Below are 18,772 nucleotides of genomic sequence, written 5' to 3' on the forward strand. Positions count from 1 at the left end.
TATTATTATTATTATTATTATTATTATTAATCACTCCAATGTTTGCCTTCTTTCGTTTGGTATGTCTTAGTTTGATTCTCTGTATCATTAGAACATATGCTCTTGACAAGCTAAAGAGCAATATTTGACAAAAATTGAATTAGCAAAACTTCGCGTTCCAGTCAACCATACAAAGATTTTTAAATAAATGGTTTGAAATAAAATTCTAAAAAAGTACTTGTAATATAGGAGTTTTATTAAAAGTTACTCTAATACACTAATGCTTTATTTTCAAAAAGAAAAACGTATAAATGTTGTAATGCGCAATTCTCTGAGTATGTACGATATATATACGTGTGAATGTGTACGATATATGTGTACGATACGATATAAAGTAGATATTTTGTTTGTGAATTGTAATCTTATCATTTCTTTTTATAGCGTCACTTTACAACCAGAGCAACAGTTTACGACATTATGTTGGCATTTAACAGCCACAAAAACATCACAAGAAGACAATGGCCGCATAAACAAAAACTGTGTCGCAGCATTTAATGCCATCTTCGCTTAAATCTCGAGGTGACGAAGGCTAAAAAACCACTCCAGAAACCATCAATGCTGGAACGTAAAAGCTGATGTTACATCTTCTTGGTGATGGCAGACCATTTAGATCTTATCCTTAAAGAAATGTATATAACGAAAGGTTGCTCTCTGCTGCTATTGAAGAGTGGCCGGTGGTTGTTTTCAATAAAAATGTACTTAAGAACGCTGTATCTGCCCTCAAACGCCCACAGTGACATGACTCTGATGACGTCATTTGAGCAATGAAACTATTCATCAGGGAATGAGAAGTTTGGGTTAACGATTCTCCGTGCTTGGAAACAAGTATTAACTGAATAATTAAGAAACCTTGACCAAAATTAGGGCATTCTATGTATGTAGCCAAGCCTAGAAAAATTCATCTTCCTAATTTGATTTAAGGCAGTAGTTCCCAACCTAGAGGGCGCAAGATACTGACAGAAATAAACTGAAATTCTTAATTACAAATATTCCGAATGTTGTAACAAAGGGGCCTTAAATTAAATACCATACAAACGCAAAATAACTATTGAGTAGGTACTATCTATATATTAAAATGCTTGATTTATATGTTTGTTTCCAAAGAAAACTTTATATGTTTGTCTCCAATCCTTTCGACAATGAGATCTCGAAAATCACAAGTGCTAAAAACGTGCCATTTTCATTGGTCGATTCCAAATTTTCTGTAGACTGTACAGTTCTAATTGAATATTAAAAAAAAACAAAAAACGTGGCCGCTATTTCGTTATTTCAGTTCTAGAGGTACACTGGAAGTTGAAATTTTAAAATCAGTAAAGCATCGTATTCTACGAGTTATACATTCCAACACCATATATTTGTATTCAGGGGTTGTATATCTCTCAAGTGTTTGTTTCATGGGCAAATGATAATGAGAAACGAAGGATTAACCATTTCTCCAGTCTAAGATGAATATTGTTTGGAGTGTTTTGCCCAATGAACACCATACATCACTGACACTATAATTAATTGTGTATGTAATGTATTTGCTTATTACATACTGCATGCAAGAAGAAAGAAAACACTGATCAAACATAAATTAGAAACTCCAACCAGAAGTGGGCTCAATCTTGCAAACGGTGCGAGATATTTAAAAAAATATTCGAAAAATATCCGCCCTTTATGGTATCTCTTGCTGATTTTTATCAAGGCGTCTTTGACTTGTGTCTGTATATGGACATGTACAGATGTTGTGAGGAATGACAAGGAGATTCATGCTCATATGTGAATGATGCGCTGGGTAGAGAGCGCAGGTTCAGCTAGTGATTTCATTAAGATCAAAGCTGGTAAAAAAAAAAAAAAGTACTATTGCTCTACAATGATACTGTATATAGAAGTCTTGAAGGAGATAAATATAAATTGGTGAGAATATGGTTGTTATCATTTTTATTATTACTGATATTTGAGAATGTAATGCTGCATCTGAATTCAGAGAAAAAGCATGTATGACCAACGAGCGGTGAGGAGGGAGGCGTGAAGTATGCAGATTTTACGAAGGGGTCGTAAAGTATGCAGTGTTCATGTAGGAAGGTGCTGCAAAATGCTACGGATAAATAAATACTGTTTTTTTAAGGACACACAACACGCACACATCACTCATGTTACATGCTTGAGCCATGCTTGAACCTCGCGATGGAATCCCATTGGACATCTCGGAAGATTCAAGATCCCTTAAGGCCGTCCTAGATTCAGAGATGTCATCTCCAACGTTCTCGTCTGATTCAGGCGACGATACACAATATCGTTGAATGTTTCTTTACGCCATTTACATGTCTGTTTTGTTTACCATGCATTCTTCTTGTGGCGTGTACTGCTTGTTCACGGGTAGTAAACCTTGTGTCGCCTTCTACGTCAGGGGCGCATGGTGGCTCAGTAGTAGAGCCCATGCATCTGATGCATGGGGTCCCTTGTTCGATCCACGGTCAAGTAAGTTTGTGGTGGACAACATCGTGTCTGTGAGTTTTCTCGGGGTACTCCAGTTTCCTTCCACATTCTCATTCCACCAATTCTTCCATCATCATCATCATCATCATCATCATCATTCACTTACCTTAATCTTCCGTCTTCCTTAGCCTAAAGAGCATAATCATGGGACCTTGAACGGAAATATTTCATTTTGGGGGGCCTCAAGGTGACTGCGCTGCCTCTAGGAATCACTCTATGCGTCTGTTGGGGGCTCCTTTTCATACATTGTCCTTATTTGTGGATTTAACTGCGCTTATGTCGCTCTTTTTTTTTTTTTTTGATACATCTTTTTGTTTGGGTTTCCACCTTTATATGCTTACCCATTATATGGCGACTGCGTCGCTTCGATGTGGACTAATATATATTTTATTGCATTTGCTACGTATAACTGTAACTTTTGACTTTTGATCCGATGGGATATCTTTCCTCGTTAATGGGATATTGGGAATTGCAGTATGCAACGTGAATAGAAATGTTTAGCATTTTGGATATGATAATCTGTATAATGAGAGCTGTCTAACGAGCTAATTGGCCCTTCGGTATCTCATGACCATCTCGTGAGGTTTCCTTGTGAGCTATAATCACTTCCAATAAACTTTTTGAATTTGCCTAAAAAATGTAGAACTGAAGGACCGTACTTGGCTTACTGTTGTTTCTTTAGCCTCTCAGCAACAAGCGGAGTCCATATGGAACTAAACTGAACTTGTAACTCGGGGCCGCGGTGGCTCAGTGGTAGAGCGTTCACCTCTGGTGCTTGGGGTCCCGGGTTCAAACCCTACTCCCGCCAAGTGAACTTTGTGGTGGATAAACACCGTGTGCGTGGGTTTTCTCGGGGTTCTCCCGTTTCCTCCCACTTTCTTCATTCCACCATTTCATTGATCTCTTATCATCACCGTCCCCTTTAGCGTAACCGGCATAACCGTGGGACGTAAAAGTCAAAGATTTCATTTCATTTTTGAACTTGTAACTGCTTCCAGTAAACGTTTTTTGGTTCACCCCAAAAATACCAGTCTTACTCCGAACACCTGGTATTGTATTTCTTTCTGAGATATTCATGGTTTCAAAATTTAAAGTTAATTAGCAGCAGAAATGGCTAGAAATTGATAGCAGAATTTTTATCAAACAGCGAAATCAACTACAATTACATCGCACGACCCTAATCCAGAAAATCTCAAGAAGTGAATACACATTCGGAACGTATCGTAAATTCGAGTTACATTGAGTGTGTTTGGTGTTAACTAATTACAAATTTGAGCGCCTTTGCTCCAGCTGCAGGTAGCAAAAACGAAACGAGTCATGTAGCGAGAGATGCGTTGGGAGTTTAATGACGTCGTTAGCGTGCTGTGTGCAAAGAAGAAATAGCGTCACATTGCATTCATTCACCACCAACAGCCGGTAGTTGCTGCTGTTCCAATATTTTCATAATTGATATGCTTTTGTTTGAATAATTCATTAGCATTGAATGTTGGTCTCACACGGGAAGTCCAAAATAATAATCTAGTTATGCGATTGTTTATGAAATTTTAAAAAACAATACAAAACTCTCCTTACAATGATTTTGCATTCCAACTTGATGCTATGACGATTTTTTTTTTTTTTTTTTTTGTTCAGTTATCTGTCATTTTGTCGTTTTTCACGGATTAGCAATCCGACGTACTGTACAGTATGTCAACGGCCAAGGAACCTTGTAAAATTAACTTTTTATTTTTATGTTATAGGCCTATAAATTACAACTATTTTTCATTAATATTTCGTGTTTAGGGTGATCTGAAAGATCTGAATAAACCAAGACAAGCTGTTATGTGCGAGGGTCATCCAGAAAGTAAAGAACGTTTTGGCATGGTTAAATAAAAACAAGAGATATCATCACAAAACTTTATTTACAAAGCCACAGGACCTTACTCTACTTTTCTATGTAATCGTCATAGTTGTCAAGACACTTGTTATAACGTTGACCAGTTTTTCAATGACGATGTTATACTCATCTGTCGCGAAAGATTTGAGCCAAGCTATCATTGTTTGAGTTCCTCATCGTTTGCGAACTGTTTTCCACCCAAAAATTCTTTAGATTTCGGGAATAAGTGAAAATCACTTGGTGCCAAGTCAGGGCTGTAAGAAGGATGACCAAAGATTTTCCACTTTAGACGTTGAAGTTCCTGCTGTGTTCGTGCTGATACATGAGCCTGGGCATTGTCATGGATTAATAACACTTTTGTCAACAGCATTCAACGTTTTTTTATGGCCTGTCGAAGTCGTTGGAGAGTTTCACAATAGGCTTTCGAGTTCATTGTTGCTCCTCTTGGCATGAACTCGACGTGGATTAAACCCTTTCGGACCCCAAAAACACCGTTGCCTTGACTTTCCGGGTGTTCAAATTCCGTTTTTCCTTCTTGAGTTTTGACGGCGAATTTGACTGGTACTTGTTTTCTGGAGTCTCATACGTAACTTAAGTTTCATCTCCTATAACAATGCTATCAAGAAGTTTGTCACCATCTTGTCATATCCGGTCAAAATTCAAGGGCTGCTACCATTCGAATCGCCGTATGGTCATCCGTTAAAGTCTTTGTCACCCACTGAGCACACATTTTCTTGTAAACAAGGTGCACTGGCACTACTTCATGTATCAGCGATAGTGAAATTTGTGGAGAAGATTCGTGTAACGTGCTCAAAGTGAAACGTCGGTTTTGCTGAATTTTTTCTTCGATATTTCCTTCAGTTCTAACGTAACAAGTGATGGCCTCCCACTCCGTTCTTGATTTAACATAATGCACCATTTCCTCATTGATGACTCCTTCATTGCATTATCACCATAAACATTCTTTACTTGCCTATAAATCTTTGCTCGTTCGGAAAACTAATGACACTCTATACTTCACATTTGGCTGGATTTTCGATTGGCGCCGCCATTTTGAATCGCTGCAAGAACAAGTACCGTGACCACACAGCACTGAGACTCGGGTCACACTGAGGTGAAGGAAGCAGTGTTGTCAACAACCTATGAAGAAAATAGTCTAGATGGCCTTCAGAAATAAGCTTTCTTACGCAAAAATGGCTAGATTTTGAACTGCTAACCTATAACCCACATTGGAAATTTTAAACCACTTTTTTGTGTGTAGAATTATGAGTTATAGTTAAATTTGAAATATTTAATTTTATTTGCTGGAGACTAACAAGCAACATAGATATAATAAAATCCATCAATAACTCATCTGATTTCTGAAAGACAACAGCCACATTATCAGTTGAATTGAAATAAGCCATCATCGATGGCATCACAGCTAGCCGAGTCATTGGAACTGGATGCACCATCGTTGTATTGTGGGATTAGTTGTGTTTGTGTAGACTGCCATTGTTCCAATTTTCAGTAGTACTTATTTTGGCAGATTATAGTCCTTACAAACACTTCTCATTTCTCCGTACACCCAAGTGAATCATCATGATTGCATTGAGAGTTTTCTAGCTAATTAGATATCCTATTTGTTTTTTGTTTTTTTTTTAATAAACAAAAACAATCTCTGTGGCTTGAAGAACCGAACAGTTTACTCAATTTTTATTAGAAAGCTTTCATACTTACAATGAAATGCAAAAATTAAAATAATTAAAAGGTAGCAAACTGAGCCGTTACGGGAGCAATATTAAAATTATTTCTGAGTCGATAAGTGGTTGTAAATCTGTGTATGGAAATAGAGAAGAAGAACAAGAAAAAATGGTTTGTTGCGTAATAAAACATCCTCTGTCTGAAGAAAGCAATTAATGCGATAATATGCAATGACAAATAAGCTAATTTTTAAAAATTACAATTTATTTTCAAAGAAAAGGTATTTTTGGAGTTAATTTAACGGCTAATAAAAAAGCCAAAAACGGCAAAAGAGTTTCATAAAATAAGCTATATTTAAGGCTATAAGCATTTCCTAGATTTGTATGGCTTAATGACTCTCCGAATAGGTTAGATTTAGCCACAAATAGGCTAAATTGGCATCACTGGAAGGAAGGACCTACGTTCCGCGCGCACGATCGCAGTCGTGGAGGATCGGCACCCCGCACGATGAACAATCGTTAATTTTCTGGACGGCCCTCGTAGTAGACAGAAAGTGTGGGATAGTGGTTCCAAACCTTGTTTATCTGGTGGCCCCCTTCATAAACCTTGCATACTTCACGCCGTATTTCTCATTGAAGTGTATTGTGTTAAGACTTACTGATCATCAAGCATTAAAAAATGTTCTTCATTGCGTTCGTGCGGTCGCTTTATCGATTTATATTTTTTATACTATAAATCAAATAGCACTAAAACAATATTTAAGATATAAGATTTCGGTGAACTAGTGTTCCCCACGAGCTCGAAAAATTTTTCGTCTTGTGAACGAGATAAGAATTGTCATACATTGTCATACATTCTCATCTTGTCTCCAATTAAAAAATAGGCTTCTCGTCCTGACTATCGTCTCGTTTCGTTTGCGAGATAACCGAGACGAGACGAGACGAGAAATTGTCTTGTGGGCAACACCAGATGAAACGGTGCCCCATTCCATAATGCTTTACGTCAGCGCCACATAAAATCTGCGATTTAGTTTGCGATAATTGGCATAGCAGCGATGGCGGATTTAGAAGTTAAAAACTGGGGGCAGCCAGACTCCAGACTATGATAGGTATATCATGATTTTACAAATATATATATATATATATATATATATAATATACAGGGTGGTAAGTAACTCCACCGACAAACTTTGGGAGGTGATTCCTTAAATTAAATGAAAGAAAAAAGTTCTGATAAACATAGGTCGAAAAACGTCTCCTTTCAGAGTTATGAACCGCCGAAAATTCGAAAAATCATGGTTCGAAACGCCCTGCCTTAGAAACTATAGGACCTATCCCAAGCGGTTTAAGGAATTACACAGGATCTAGTATGCGATCTGTCTAAATATCCATGTTTTAACATCCTCCATTATCGGCGAAACGAACGCGCCATTAGTACTTAAAGGATATCCCTATATTTCAACTTCCTTTTTACAGTTCGTTTCGCCGATAACGGACCACGGTAGAACATGGATATTTAGATAGAGCGCATACTAGTTCCTTTGTAATTCCTTAAACCGCTTGGGATCGGCCCAGTAGTTTCTAAGGCAGAGCGTTTCGAAACGTGAATTTTCGAATTTTCGGCGGCTCATAACTCTGAAAGGAGACGTTTTTCGTCCCATATTTATTATACCTTTTTTTCTTTCATTTCATATAAGGAGTCACCTCCCAAAGTTTGTCGGTGGAGTTACCTACCACCCTGTATATATATATATTGTATATATATATATATAATATCTTTAATTATTTTTATCGCTCAAAACTGAGGGGCCTAGGCCCCCCAGCCCCGGGCTGAAATCGCCACTGCATAGCAGTTGTAATGAAATTTTAAGTTTTAAGGGTAATACTTTAAAACGCCTGTGTGGCTTCGTGTCTATATTAGACATTTGCTAACTTAGTTTGATTTCGTATTTATTAGAAATGTCGGTTTATATTCAATAAACAAATGGAATATTTTTTTAAAAAATAAGTTGGTAGTTTATTTGGTTCGTAGGTCACAGTAGGATTTAAAAACGGTACGGTAGCTCAGAAGCATATTAAGTTTGGGGACTAGTGCCTCTAAAGGGTATAACTTTGAATTGTTAAATTAAAAAGTTTAATTTCATTTCGTTTTAGGTCATGTCTCGAATTTTAAAATGCTATTGAGTGCTTGGAACTTTTGAATGGATTATTTGTGTATAATGTAACTTGAAAGCACTGGTGGTGCCCAATCCAATCTAGGAATGAGTGGTTAACAGCCCCCTTCCCCTTCCCGATTCATATGCGTCCCATTTTTGCAAGTTAAAGGTCCCTTCTGGCCACCTTAACTTAACCTCGGGCCCGCAACCAGACACAGAAGTTTGGGGTGGGGGCAAAGTCATTAAAAATTATCTTACAAATGTCTAAATTATGATTTTTGTATTAATAATAGCATTTTGTATTGAGGTCTGGAGGGGCCATGAAAAGTTTAGGGGAACAGGCCCCCCTGGCCCCCCTCTAGTTGCGGGCCTGACCATGATTCACCAACTCTTCTGTTAAGTAAAATGCGTTATTCGCTTGTAAAAACTTTTCAATCTTTTTTTAGACTAAAAACAATGACTTACTTGCCCGTAAGAATATTCTTTCTTTTTAAACTTTTTTTATTATTATTATTTTCTTGTCTTCTGTGGTAATTAAAGAAAGTTTTGAGTGTGGAAGATAGATGTCAGCATTTGTCTTAAATGACTTAAGAATTGTAAGGAACTTTGGAGAATCCTTTTGTTATTAAATCTAGTGTAAAAATAACTATAAAAGACTTCTCGTGGCAGAAGTGTCGTTTTTACTCCTATGCCTAACGACTGGATTCACTGGGGTGTAATTGCTTCAGAGTTGCATAAAAAAGAGGAAAGATTCTTTTAATAAATGACAACTTTTAACATTTAAAAATAACATCTGTCACTAATCTCTTTTCTTGTCGCTCTAGGCGTCAGAGTAGTTTTATATCGTAGAAACATTAATTGACAAAAGAAATGAAAATGAAATCTTTGAGTTTTACGCCCACTATTATGCCGGTTAGGCTAAAGGAGACGGTGATGATGAGTAATGAATGAAATGGTGGAATGAAGAAAGTGGGAGGAAACGGGAGAACCCGAGAAAACCCACGCACACGGTGTTTGTCCACCACAAAGTTCACTTGGCGGGGGCTGGTATCGAACCCGGGACCCCAAGCACCAGAGGTGAACGCTCTACTACTGAGCCACCGCGGCCCTAATTGACAAAAAAGAATCTGTGTAATGAAGCTATAGTTATATGGTTGTATCGGTAAGGTCAGGTTCTTGAAAACGTATCGAGTCTTTTGCGGAAGTGATGCCTTAGCATCCCGAATTACAAGGAATATGATCGCAGCGCCTCAGGCTTAACGTCATTTGACGGTTGAAAGTAGTAGATATACAAAAAAATGTTGGAAATCTTATAAACTGACGTAAGGTATTGCGCCGTGAAGAAATGTGAACTTTCCACAAAACTGCTATATTTTACATTTTTATTTCGATAAATGCGCAAAATAATGCATAGGCTTGTGAAGAAATTTGTTGTTGAGTAATATATATGATCAAAAGCACTTACCAAAAGATGGGTCAGTTGCTTTTGTTCTGAAAATTTCCGAGTCCAATATGCTCCTTGCAGTGGGCGACCAGTCACAGCGATGATCATTATCATCATAGGTATTCTTCCATTTTTGGGAGGTCACTTGCTGCAACTGAGAAGCTTCCATTATTCACGATCTTCCGCCAGCCTCCTTGTCTTCACGTTGGATTTCTCCGATTCGATATCGGTAATCAATTGCAGTCTTCTTTGCTCCCTCCCTCTCTTTCCTCCCACCATACCTTCTGGCACGTCTCTCACGATACAATTGCTTTTTAACCAATGTACCAACCACTTTTTCTTTCTCTCCTTAACAATATCTAAAATTGTTCTTTTCTCTCCCACCATTTCTAAGACCCCCTGATTCATTTTCCTCTCGACCCAGTTAATTCTCTCTCTGTTCTTCTCCACACCTACATTTCGAAATCTTCCATTCGTTTTTCATTTTTGCGTAATGTCCATGTTTCGTACCCATACAGCACAATACTCCACACGAAGCATTTTATGAGTTCTTTTTCAACTCTTTATTCAAGGTTTCATAAAATAGTATTTTTCTTCATAAAGTCTTCTTTCGCCATTCCTATCCTTAATCACAGCAAAAATGGATGATATCCAGGCAATAGTCGAGGGAGACCTGCATCTGTGCAATCGCCAAAGACCTGAACATCCATTACCAAAGAGTGGTAAACAGTGGTGAGATTCTAATACAAACGCATTTTTTTTACTGATACCACAAGTGTGGCAAGTAGAGACCTACACATCATCCTAATACAAAGTGCGCGACAAAATTAGGTAGGATTACGAATATCTTAGAAACGAATTATCAAAGATAGATGGTTGTCCAAAAGTACTGGAAAGACTTTAACCCAGCAATGACAATGATCGACAATTATTATTGATAATGGTATTTGCGCGTTTCAGATATAAATAACCCTTACCACTACACTCATGTGATCCCACTAAGAGGTCATATATTTAACCACGTACGTGTAAGAATTTCTGAAAACAAAGATAGTGAAACTAAAATTTATTGTTACTGCGCATAATTCTGTAAAATTTACTGTTATGTCAGGGTATAACAAACGGTTCTGCGAACTCAAATAACAACCTGTTCTAGCGAACCGGATGAATGACACCACTGGTGTTAAACCATTTAGGGAAACCTGGATATATATAAAGAAGCTCGACGTTTGGGTGACACATGATTTGACTCAAAAACCTTAAGAGTCAGATCAAATTTCTATCTGCGAATCTGTACTGAAACGTAACAAACTCGAGCCATTTCTGAGGCGGTTGGTTGCGAGTAATGGAAAGTGGATAACTCATGACAACAATGTGCAAAAAAGAGCGTGGTCAAAACTAGAAGTAGTTCCACAATCTGTGTCAAAGCCTATAACTGACTCACAGGAATGTTTTCCTGTGCGTTTGGTAAGATTGGAAGGGCTTCGTTCATCACAAACTGCTATCTCCAGGCAGAACAATAAACACTGACCTCTACTGTCCAATTACAATTAGCACGATTGTATCTAGCAATTTAAAACAAAAAGTCGGAACTGGTCATCAAGACACATAAATTAGATTTCTTGAATTTTAATTTTTAATAATTCGGTCTGTTTTCTGCATTTTAAGGTCATGGAAAAATCCTAACACACTGAAAGCTCACTGAACCGAGAGGTATGGGTTCCACATTCGTATCTAAAATCACATCTCTACTTTGGGTGTCAGCATCACATTGTCAAATACATACATACTTAGTGTGGAACTACATACATACTTATGTGATTAATACGCTTACCTCACCACTTCGAAACACTAACGAAGTACATTTCCAAAACATTCTCCGAACAGATACCTGATGGTTTTAAAGAATTATTAATCAGCGATCTTTCTATTTTAGTTTGTTATCTTTTATATGTTTGGTCTGTTGGGTGAAACTTGCAATAAGTGATGGGCATATGACAATTCCAAGTTGTAAATGTGCACATATCAGTTGGCCATGACGAAAGAGAAAAAAAGGAGTGTTACGTATATAATTTGTAAATATTTTTTTCAGTGTTATGTACTTCCATTAAAAAAATCAATTATATATATATACTGCGCAAGCGTGATCCGATCACTATTGCCAGTCGGTTATAATAAAATATCGGCCCTTTCTTTTGAAATGCGCCTCGTACAATACAGTGAAAACCGGACTACTCTGCTTCTTGTTATTTCCAATTTTGATAAGGTGGTCAATTTACATAAAATTATATATATATATATATATATATATATATATATATATATATATATATATATATATATATATATATATATATATATATAATTTTATGTAAATTGACCACCTTATCAAAATTGGAAATAACAAGAAGCAGAGTAGTCCGGTTTTCACTGTATTGTACGAGGCGCATTTCAAAAGAAAGGGCCGATATTTTATTATAACCGACTGGCAATAGTGATCGGATCACGCTTGCGCAGTAACATCGCTTGGTCCATTGGCTATCAAACAACCATAGTTTCGCCAGTCATCTGTTTGTTTTCGTGTGTGCTGGAGCGTGTTAAAATGGCTGCGCGCATACACAATCCCGCCAGGTGCGAGGTCCACTCGGTGATTAAATTCCTTCGTCCCAAAGGACAAGCTGAAATTCATAGAGAATTGTGTGCAGTGTACGGTGACAGTGTAATAAGTGAAGGAAAGTTACGGCAATGGTGTCGTGCATTCAAAGAAGGCCGTACAAATATCCACGACGAAGAGAAGAGTGGAAGACCAAGCATTCAAACTGACGACTTGGTGCAGCGAATGAATGAAAATCGTCGCTTCACCATTACCGCTCTACACATCGAATTTCCAGAGGTTTCACCAACAACATTGCACCTAAGAAAAGTGGCTTTCATCTCAACAATTTGAAGAACCTGATGAATTGAAAACGGCAGTGTTGAAGTGGCTGAACTCCCAGGCGGCGAACTTCTATGCAGAGGGTATAAAAAAAACTTGTGCCACGGTACAGAAAGTGCTTGGAAAATAATGGTGACTATGTTGAAAAACAAAGTGGATATGTAGTTGTTTTTACCCAATAAAAGAATGTTGCTAAACTTACTTACCTGTTTCCAATTAAATATCGGTCCTTTCTTTTGAAATACGCCTCTTATATTTAATTTTGTCGTCTATGTTATAAAAGTAGAAAGAATTGTCTCTTACAAAGTAGTGTGTAGGTACACCAGAGATTCCCCCAGGTGGTTTTCCTTTTTAAAAGAAATCAATTTTCTAGATGATCTTTTATTCTGTTTTTTTGTTGTAGGTCGCCCGAAGCCTTGGTCGCTTGGAGAGCGTAACGAACTTTACGGAATTTGTGAAAGCCTTCAGCCAGTTCGGTGCTGAGATGGTTGAACTAGCTCATCTCACTGGTGATCGACAAAATGACCTCAAGGATGAAAGGCGGAGAGCTCAAATGGCGGCTGCGAGACAAGTGCTCGAACGATCCACCATGATGCTGCTTACTTCTTCGAAAGTAAGTATAATCTTTATATATAAAACAATTAAACAAATAAAGGTAGCTGTTAAATGAATGCAGTAGTGGACTTCAATATTGGTCTACCTCACAAAAGCAGAGAAACGAGAAGGAAAGATACGTAATTTCTTATTTATTTAATTTTTATCGGCGTGTGGGATCGTTATTAAGTTTGAAGTGACGTAAATATACATAAATATAAGCTATAGAAATACTGATAAGAATGTTGTTATAAGAATCCTATCTTTCTTTCAGCCATCGGATACTATTAGTTTAAAATGCATTAAGGATTATTGCAACATAATGGAACCTCAGCAGTATTCTTGGATTTTAAATATCCAAATTTCTCTTCCTTGTGAAAGGTAGAATTGCCATGAAACTTAGCTTAAAATGCGGTGTAATAGCTTTTTTGGTCTAATTCCAAAATAGAGGGACATTTTGTTTAGTCTAACGTCGCACCTTTACCCACCGAGACTAAAGGAGCGGTGATAATGAGATAGATGATAATAGTAGAATGAAGAAAGTGGGGAGAAACGAGAGAACTGCGACCGAGTATATCCACACTCATGGTATTTGCCCACCACAAAATGTACTGACCATAGCCACCAGAGATAGAAGTAACAAATTGTTATATATATATAATGATTTATAATTTTAAAGATTCTTCTCCCATGTTTGTATGTTTATTTTGAATACTAATTACAGAGTTAGGGGTCACCATAGTCTAGTGGTTACAGCATTGGACTCATGCCGGCATGGTCCCAGGTTCGATTCCCGGCCAGTATTTCCCAATTTTTTGCGTCCACTCAGCGTCGTGAGGCAAACTTGGGAGTCAAGTGAATGAAAGACGTCACACGGCCACTTGATTTAGAAAACTCCCGATACGACGCACATAAGGCCGAAAAACGAAATTACGGCGCCAAAAATAGAAAAAAATATAGTGATGAAACTAACCAGAAATGCCTTCAAAACAGTCCCTATATACCAGTCCATGATGTACCGTAAGAATTTGTTTTGTGAACGCAACACAGTAGCCAGGGTATGCGCGCGAAGTTGGAGTTAATTTCGAACGCCCAACTGCAGTTAGTTGTGCCTGAGTTGCTGACGGAGAAACAGCTCGTGCTAAATTTTCCCATAGTGACAGTAACAAGATTTCAATACGAATATTGAAGAGTTAGATATATATAGTGTACATCTGAAATGACTGTGAAACTAACAAGTGAGCCTAGTCTAAATACAGTACAGGTAGTATGATGGACTAGTGCGGTGTCGAAACAAGGAAGAAATATTTACTATACATAGAGTTATAAAAAAAGTTCCAAAGAGTACCGCGACTGTTCTTGGACAATTCGACAATATATCTTATATCGAACATAGAACAGGGATACACACGTCCCCCCTTTTCCCCCTTTCCTGATTGGAGCGTATTGTTTACACACAGTTGTGGCAACGATATCTGAAGAACATGAAAACTAAGAAAAGAGAACTCTTTATAGTGTTATTTAAAGAACATTTTTACAATAGGTCTTCATTAAAATGTAATGAACAATTGTTACAGTATACATTAAACAAGTGTGGTATCATTGAACTTGCTGAACAACATGCAAATAAACTGAAAAATGCAGTGAAAGCATTTGTGTCAAAGGATTTGGCAAAATGGCGGGCATGTAATTACATGTACGAGTGGGAAATAAGCATATGGAGTGGCTTGATCAAGACGTAATACTTCCGGTGTTACAACCATCACAGCGTCCCTCAAGAACATCACGGCTTTTGGAGCAAATGAGAAGAGAAAGATCAAAAAAGGTGTTCGAAGAGAGTTCGCAACGAAGTAAGAAAATATATGTGAAGAAAATGTAAAGAATACCAGTTCCGAAAAGCTGTGCTTGTATGTTGAATTAAGTTTGGTGAAATCTGGCAAGAGTACTGCAGCCGAAGTTGTGAAATTAGCGATTCAGTCTTCGCCTAAGAGATTGAAAAATATGAAAGCGATCCATGATACATCATGTGCTACTATATGACCGTGCAGCCCTGACGAAGCTTTAGGCCTTCTAGTGGATCTTAGCTTGGCAAAGGAAGATTATAAAAGGATGAAAATTGGAGCAAAAGAAAGAGGAGCAGATATTTATCCCTCATACCATATTCTAGCAGAGACAAAGAAGTGTTATCCTGCAAATACAGTGGACTCTTTTTAATTCGAAGTCCAAGGGGACACGAAAAAACTTCGAATTATCCAAAATTCGAATTATCCAACAACATTCATTTTCACTTATATAACAACAAACAAACCAAAGTACTGTGCATCTAAAACATATTCATATGATGTAGACTTTACCTTTAACGCAGCTTATTATTTGTGTGATCGAATACCGCAAACTAACAAACGTCATTGACTCCACATAATTCAAACTACGTGTACAATGGAAAATATATTTACGTACAACACTACAACGTACATTGAATAGCCCAAACAATTAAACACAGTAACAATTTGAATATTCTGTTCTCACTCTTAAGAAGTCGTAAACCTCATTTGCTTAAATTTGATTGTTTTTGTACGGTCAATAAATCCTGAATTTCGTGTATTGCGTGGAATACGATATTAATTACATTTGGTTGACTTTATCAATAATTCATCTTAAAGTTTCAACCAATTCTGAAACAAGATTAGATTGGCACACGTTCTATATCTTTACTTCTTCCCCAACTCACCTTCGTCTTTATCATTACATAGATTTTCTATTTATCTTTTGTATTACTCTTCTCTATGGCTGCATCTGGATAACTGAAAACACGTTAAAACTGTATTTCTCTGTTTACATCTGTCCAACATTAAAAATTTTCAACTGTATTTACTTCGAATTATCCAAAACATAGGTTCAAAGTTCGATTTATCCACGATATTTTACTATTGTTTTCAATACAGTTTTCAAGGGGAATGGACTTCTGTTCGAATTATCCAATATTTCGAATTATCCAAGTTCGAATTTACGAGACTCCACTGTATTACGCAACTGAAAACGAGGCTGTGGTCCCACTGCAAGATGAGCTCAATCATACTACACTGCGTTTAGTACAAGTACAGAGTGATGTGATACTGCAGAACATTTCGGAGGACTGTGATATTATCGATATTTATTATAAATGTGGCCTAGATGGTAGCGGTGGCCACAGCATATATAAACAAAGTTTCGCGAATAATTCCTAATACGTGGATTCCAACATAGTTTTATGTACCATTATGCCATTGTACGTGTGTCAATCTAATTGTAAGAACACAACAATATTTTGGAAGAACATGACTCCATCATCGACAAGGCAGTGCCGACCAATTGCCTCTAAGATTTAAAAAAAAAAAAAAAGGAAACGGTTCACAATGTGAAATCAGAGTATGACGAAGTACAAACACAAATATTGCAATTGCAGCTAATAATCGTTCTCGGCAATAAGACAATAAAATTTAATATTATTCCGCATATAGGCATATAGGCGTAGTCGTCTCACGAGGATCTCTGAGCAGGATGTCCAATAAAATCAACTTTTTTATTTTTGGCGTCGTAACTCGATACTTTGGCCCTATGTGCGACGGTTAGTGACAGGGCGACTCAGGACGCTGACCACGTGCCCCTGGACGTAGTTCAGCCAGTCAATGACAGATGGCGTTGGAGCTCCTCAAGCCCTCAAATGGGCTGTTACGCCACGTGTTTTATTTTTAAATTACAGAGTTACTTGCTGACTTTACAGAAAATAAATTCCGTAAGTATTTATATATTTATCTAATATATATATATATATATATATATATATATATATATATATATATATATATATATATATATATATATATATATATATATATATATATATATATATATATATATAATTTTAAAAGCCCAGCTTTAAAAGAAGAAAATTAACTAGTTTTGCGCACCAAAATTTGCTCATTTTGGTTTATTTTCTGATAGTTTGTAGTACTGAGATTACAAGAAAATGTAATTTTACTTTGATTTTGAAATTTCCAGTCATTTTAGAAACAAAGACCAGTTTCCTCCCACCCTTCTACGCAAAAGAGGGATCAATTACATATATGTTTTACCAGAAAACAACAGAATGTGTTTTGACAGTTTTTGCTTTTATCCTATTGATTTCGATTTCTATATACCAGGTCAGTCAAAAAGTGTTCCCGTAATGTTATTGTAGTTTTGGTATATATTATGCAATCACAATGAATCTCTTGCAGTACAGTCTTTAGGTTGCCTAATTCTGAATTTAACAAGTGTGAGCACGTCTTAACAGGCATTGTACGAGTAGTGTAGCTAAACGGTGGAGCGTGTAGTAATCAGTTGGTACAATTCCACAGATCCAACAACGCGCACACATCAAGTTTATGTGCAAATTCGGGAAAATCTGATTCGGAGAGTTTGATAGCCTTAAAAACAGTTTTAGCACCATCGAATGTTTGGCTCTTCCCAAAACTAAAAATGGTCCTTTTCCGTTTCGCCAACGTAGAAGAGATCTAAACCAGCGCGACGGCTGAACTTCGTGAGATATCAAAACAGGCCTTTCTTCTGTGTTTCCAACAATCTCAGGAGCGGCGGAGCAAGTGTTTTTGTTCCGAATGTGCTTATTTTGAAGCCGATTAAGTAAACGTGTACTTATATTGTGTAATAGACAGCTAAAACAATAATTCCGGAAACTTTTCTGACTGCTCTGATAAATTACTCCTTAGTTTTCGCTCCAAGGAAGGTGACGGGACAAAGGTATCTTTTGGGAGCACTCGAATTGGCAGTGAAACAATTAGCAAATCACGTGATGCAGATGATTATAATCATTGATTATTTCCATCGCTGTTTTAATCGCTTTAGACTAAAAATATAAATAATATTCAAATTTGCGACGTAGTGCCGTAATTTCCTATATATTATGGCTATTTTCTTTATCTCCAACTAAATTTTCATATGCATAGTGCAGTATTTTCATTTCAATTTCCACCCCTAATTGTGGCAGAAATGCACGAAAAATGATCCAGACCTAAAGGAAATTCGTAAAGACCTAGGGTCTTTTTCTCGGACGTGGTCTCTGGAAGTCAGTCTAGGTTTTTGTGACCAGAAGTATACCATTAACGATAGTCATTGTCAGAGTCTCACTGATACACTGCAGAAACAATGGTTATATTTGGCATAACCCAGTTAATGGGTAACTCTCCGTAAATCAGTTTGTCTGTCCGTTTCTTTTGCGAAGCAAGGCTATAATGTTATCAGTAGAGCTCGGATTTCTATGATCAAAAAATTTTGAAAATGTGCATACCTTAAAAATGGCAGAATATGATCTAAAATAATCGGCACCAGCACTACATAAACTTTGGGAGGATAGACTACTAGAAGGATTGAGGTGTATGGAAAACCCCCAGGAAAGCAGGGGGTCCGGGAGCCCTCCTCCGGAAAAGAAAAAAGTCTTAGTATATTGCATTTTTAAAGCATTGACTTAAAAATCAAACAAAAACTTATTTTTAAAAAATCCTTTGATTTTTTTTTTTAATGTGGCAT

General features: G+C 37.1%; 1 protein-coding gene across 3 annotated transcripts in view; it reads left to right on the forward strand.

Annotated features, from left to right (window-relative positions):
* The window catches only part of alpha-Catr (alpha-catenin related), a 791,894-nt gene that overhangs the window by 658,262 nt on the left and 114,860 nt on the right, over positions 1 to 18,772 (forward strand). For all 3 annotated transcript variants that reach the window (XM_081755693.1, XM_081755675.1, XM_081755683.1), the window contains one exon: positions 13,017 to 13,226. In XM_081755693.1, the coding sequence (XP_081611819.1) occupies positions 13,017 to 13,226 (210 nt within the window). The remainder of the gene's footprint in view (positions 1 to 13,016; positions 13,227 to 18,772) is intronic.

Source organism: Thermobia domestica, chromosome 1 (assembly GCF_964235325.1).
Source record: "Thermobia domestica chromosome 1, izTheDome1.hap1.1, whole genome shotgun sequence".
In the NCBI taxonomy this organism is placed as follows: domain Eukaryota; kingdom Metazoa; phylum Arthropoda; class Insecta; order Zygentoma; family Lepismatidae; genus Thermobia; species Thermobia domestica.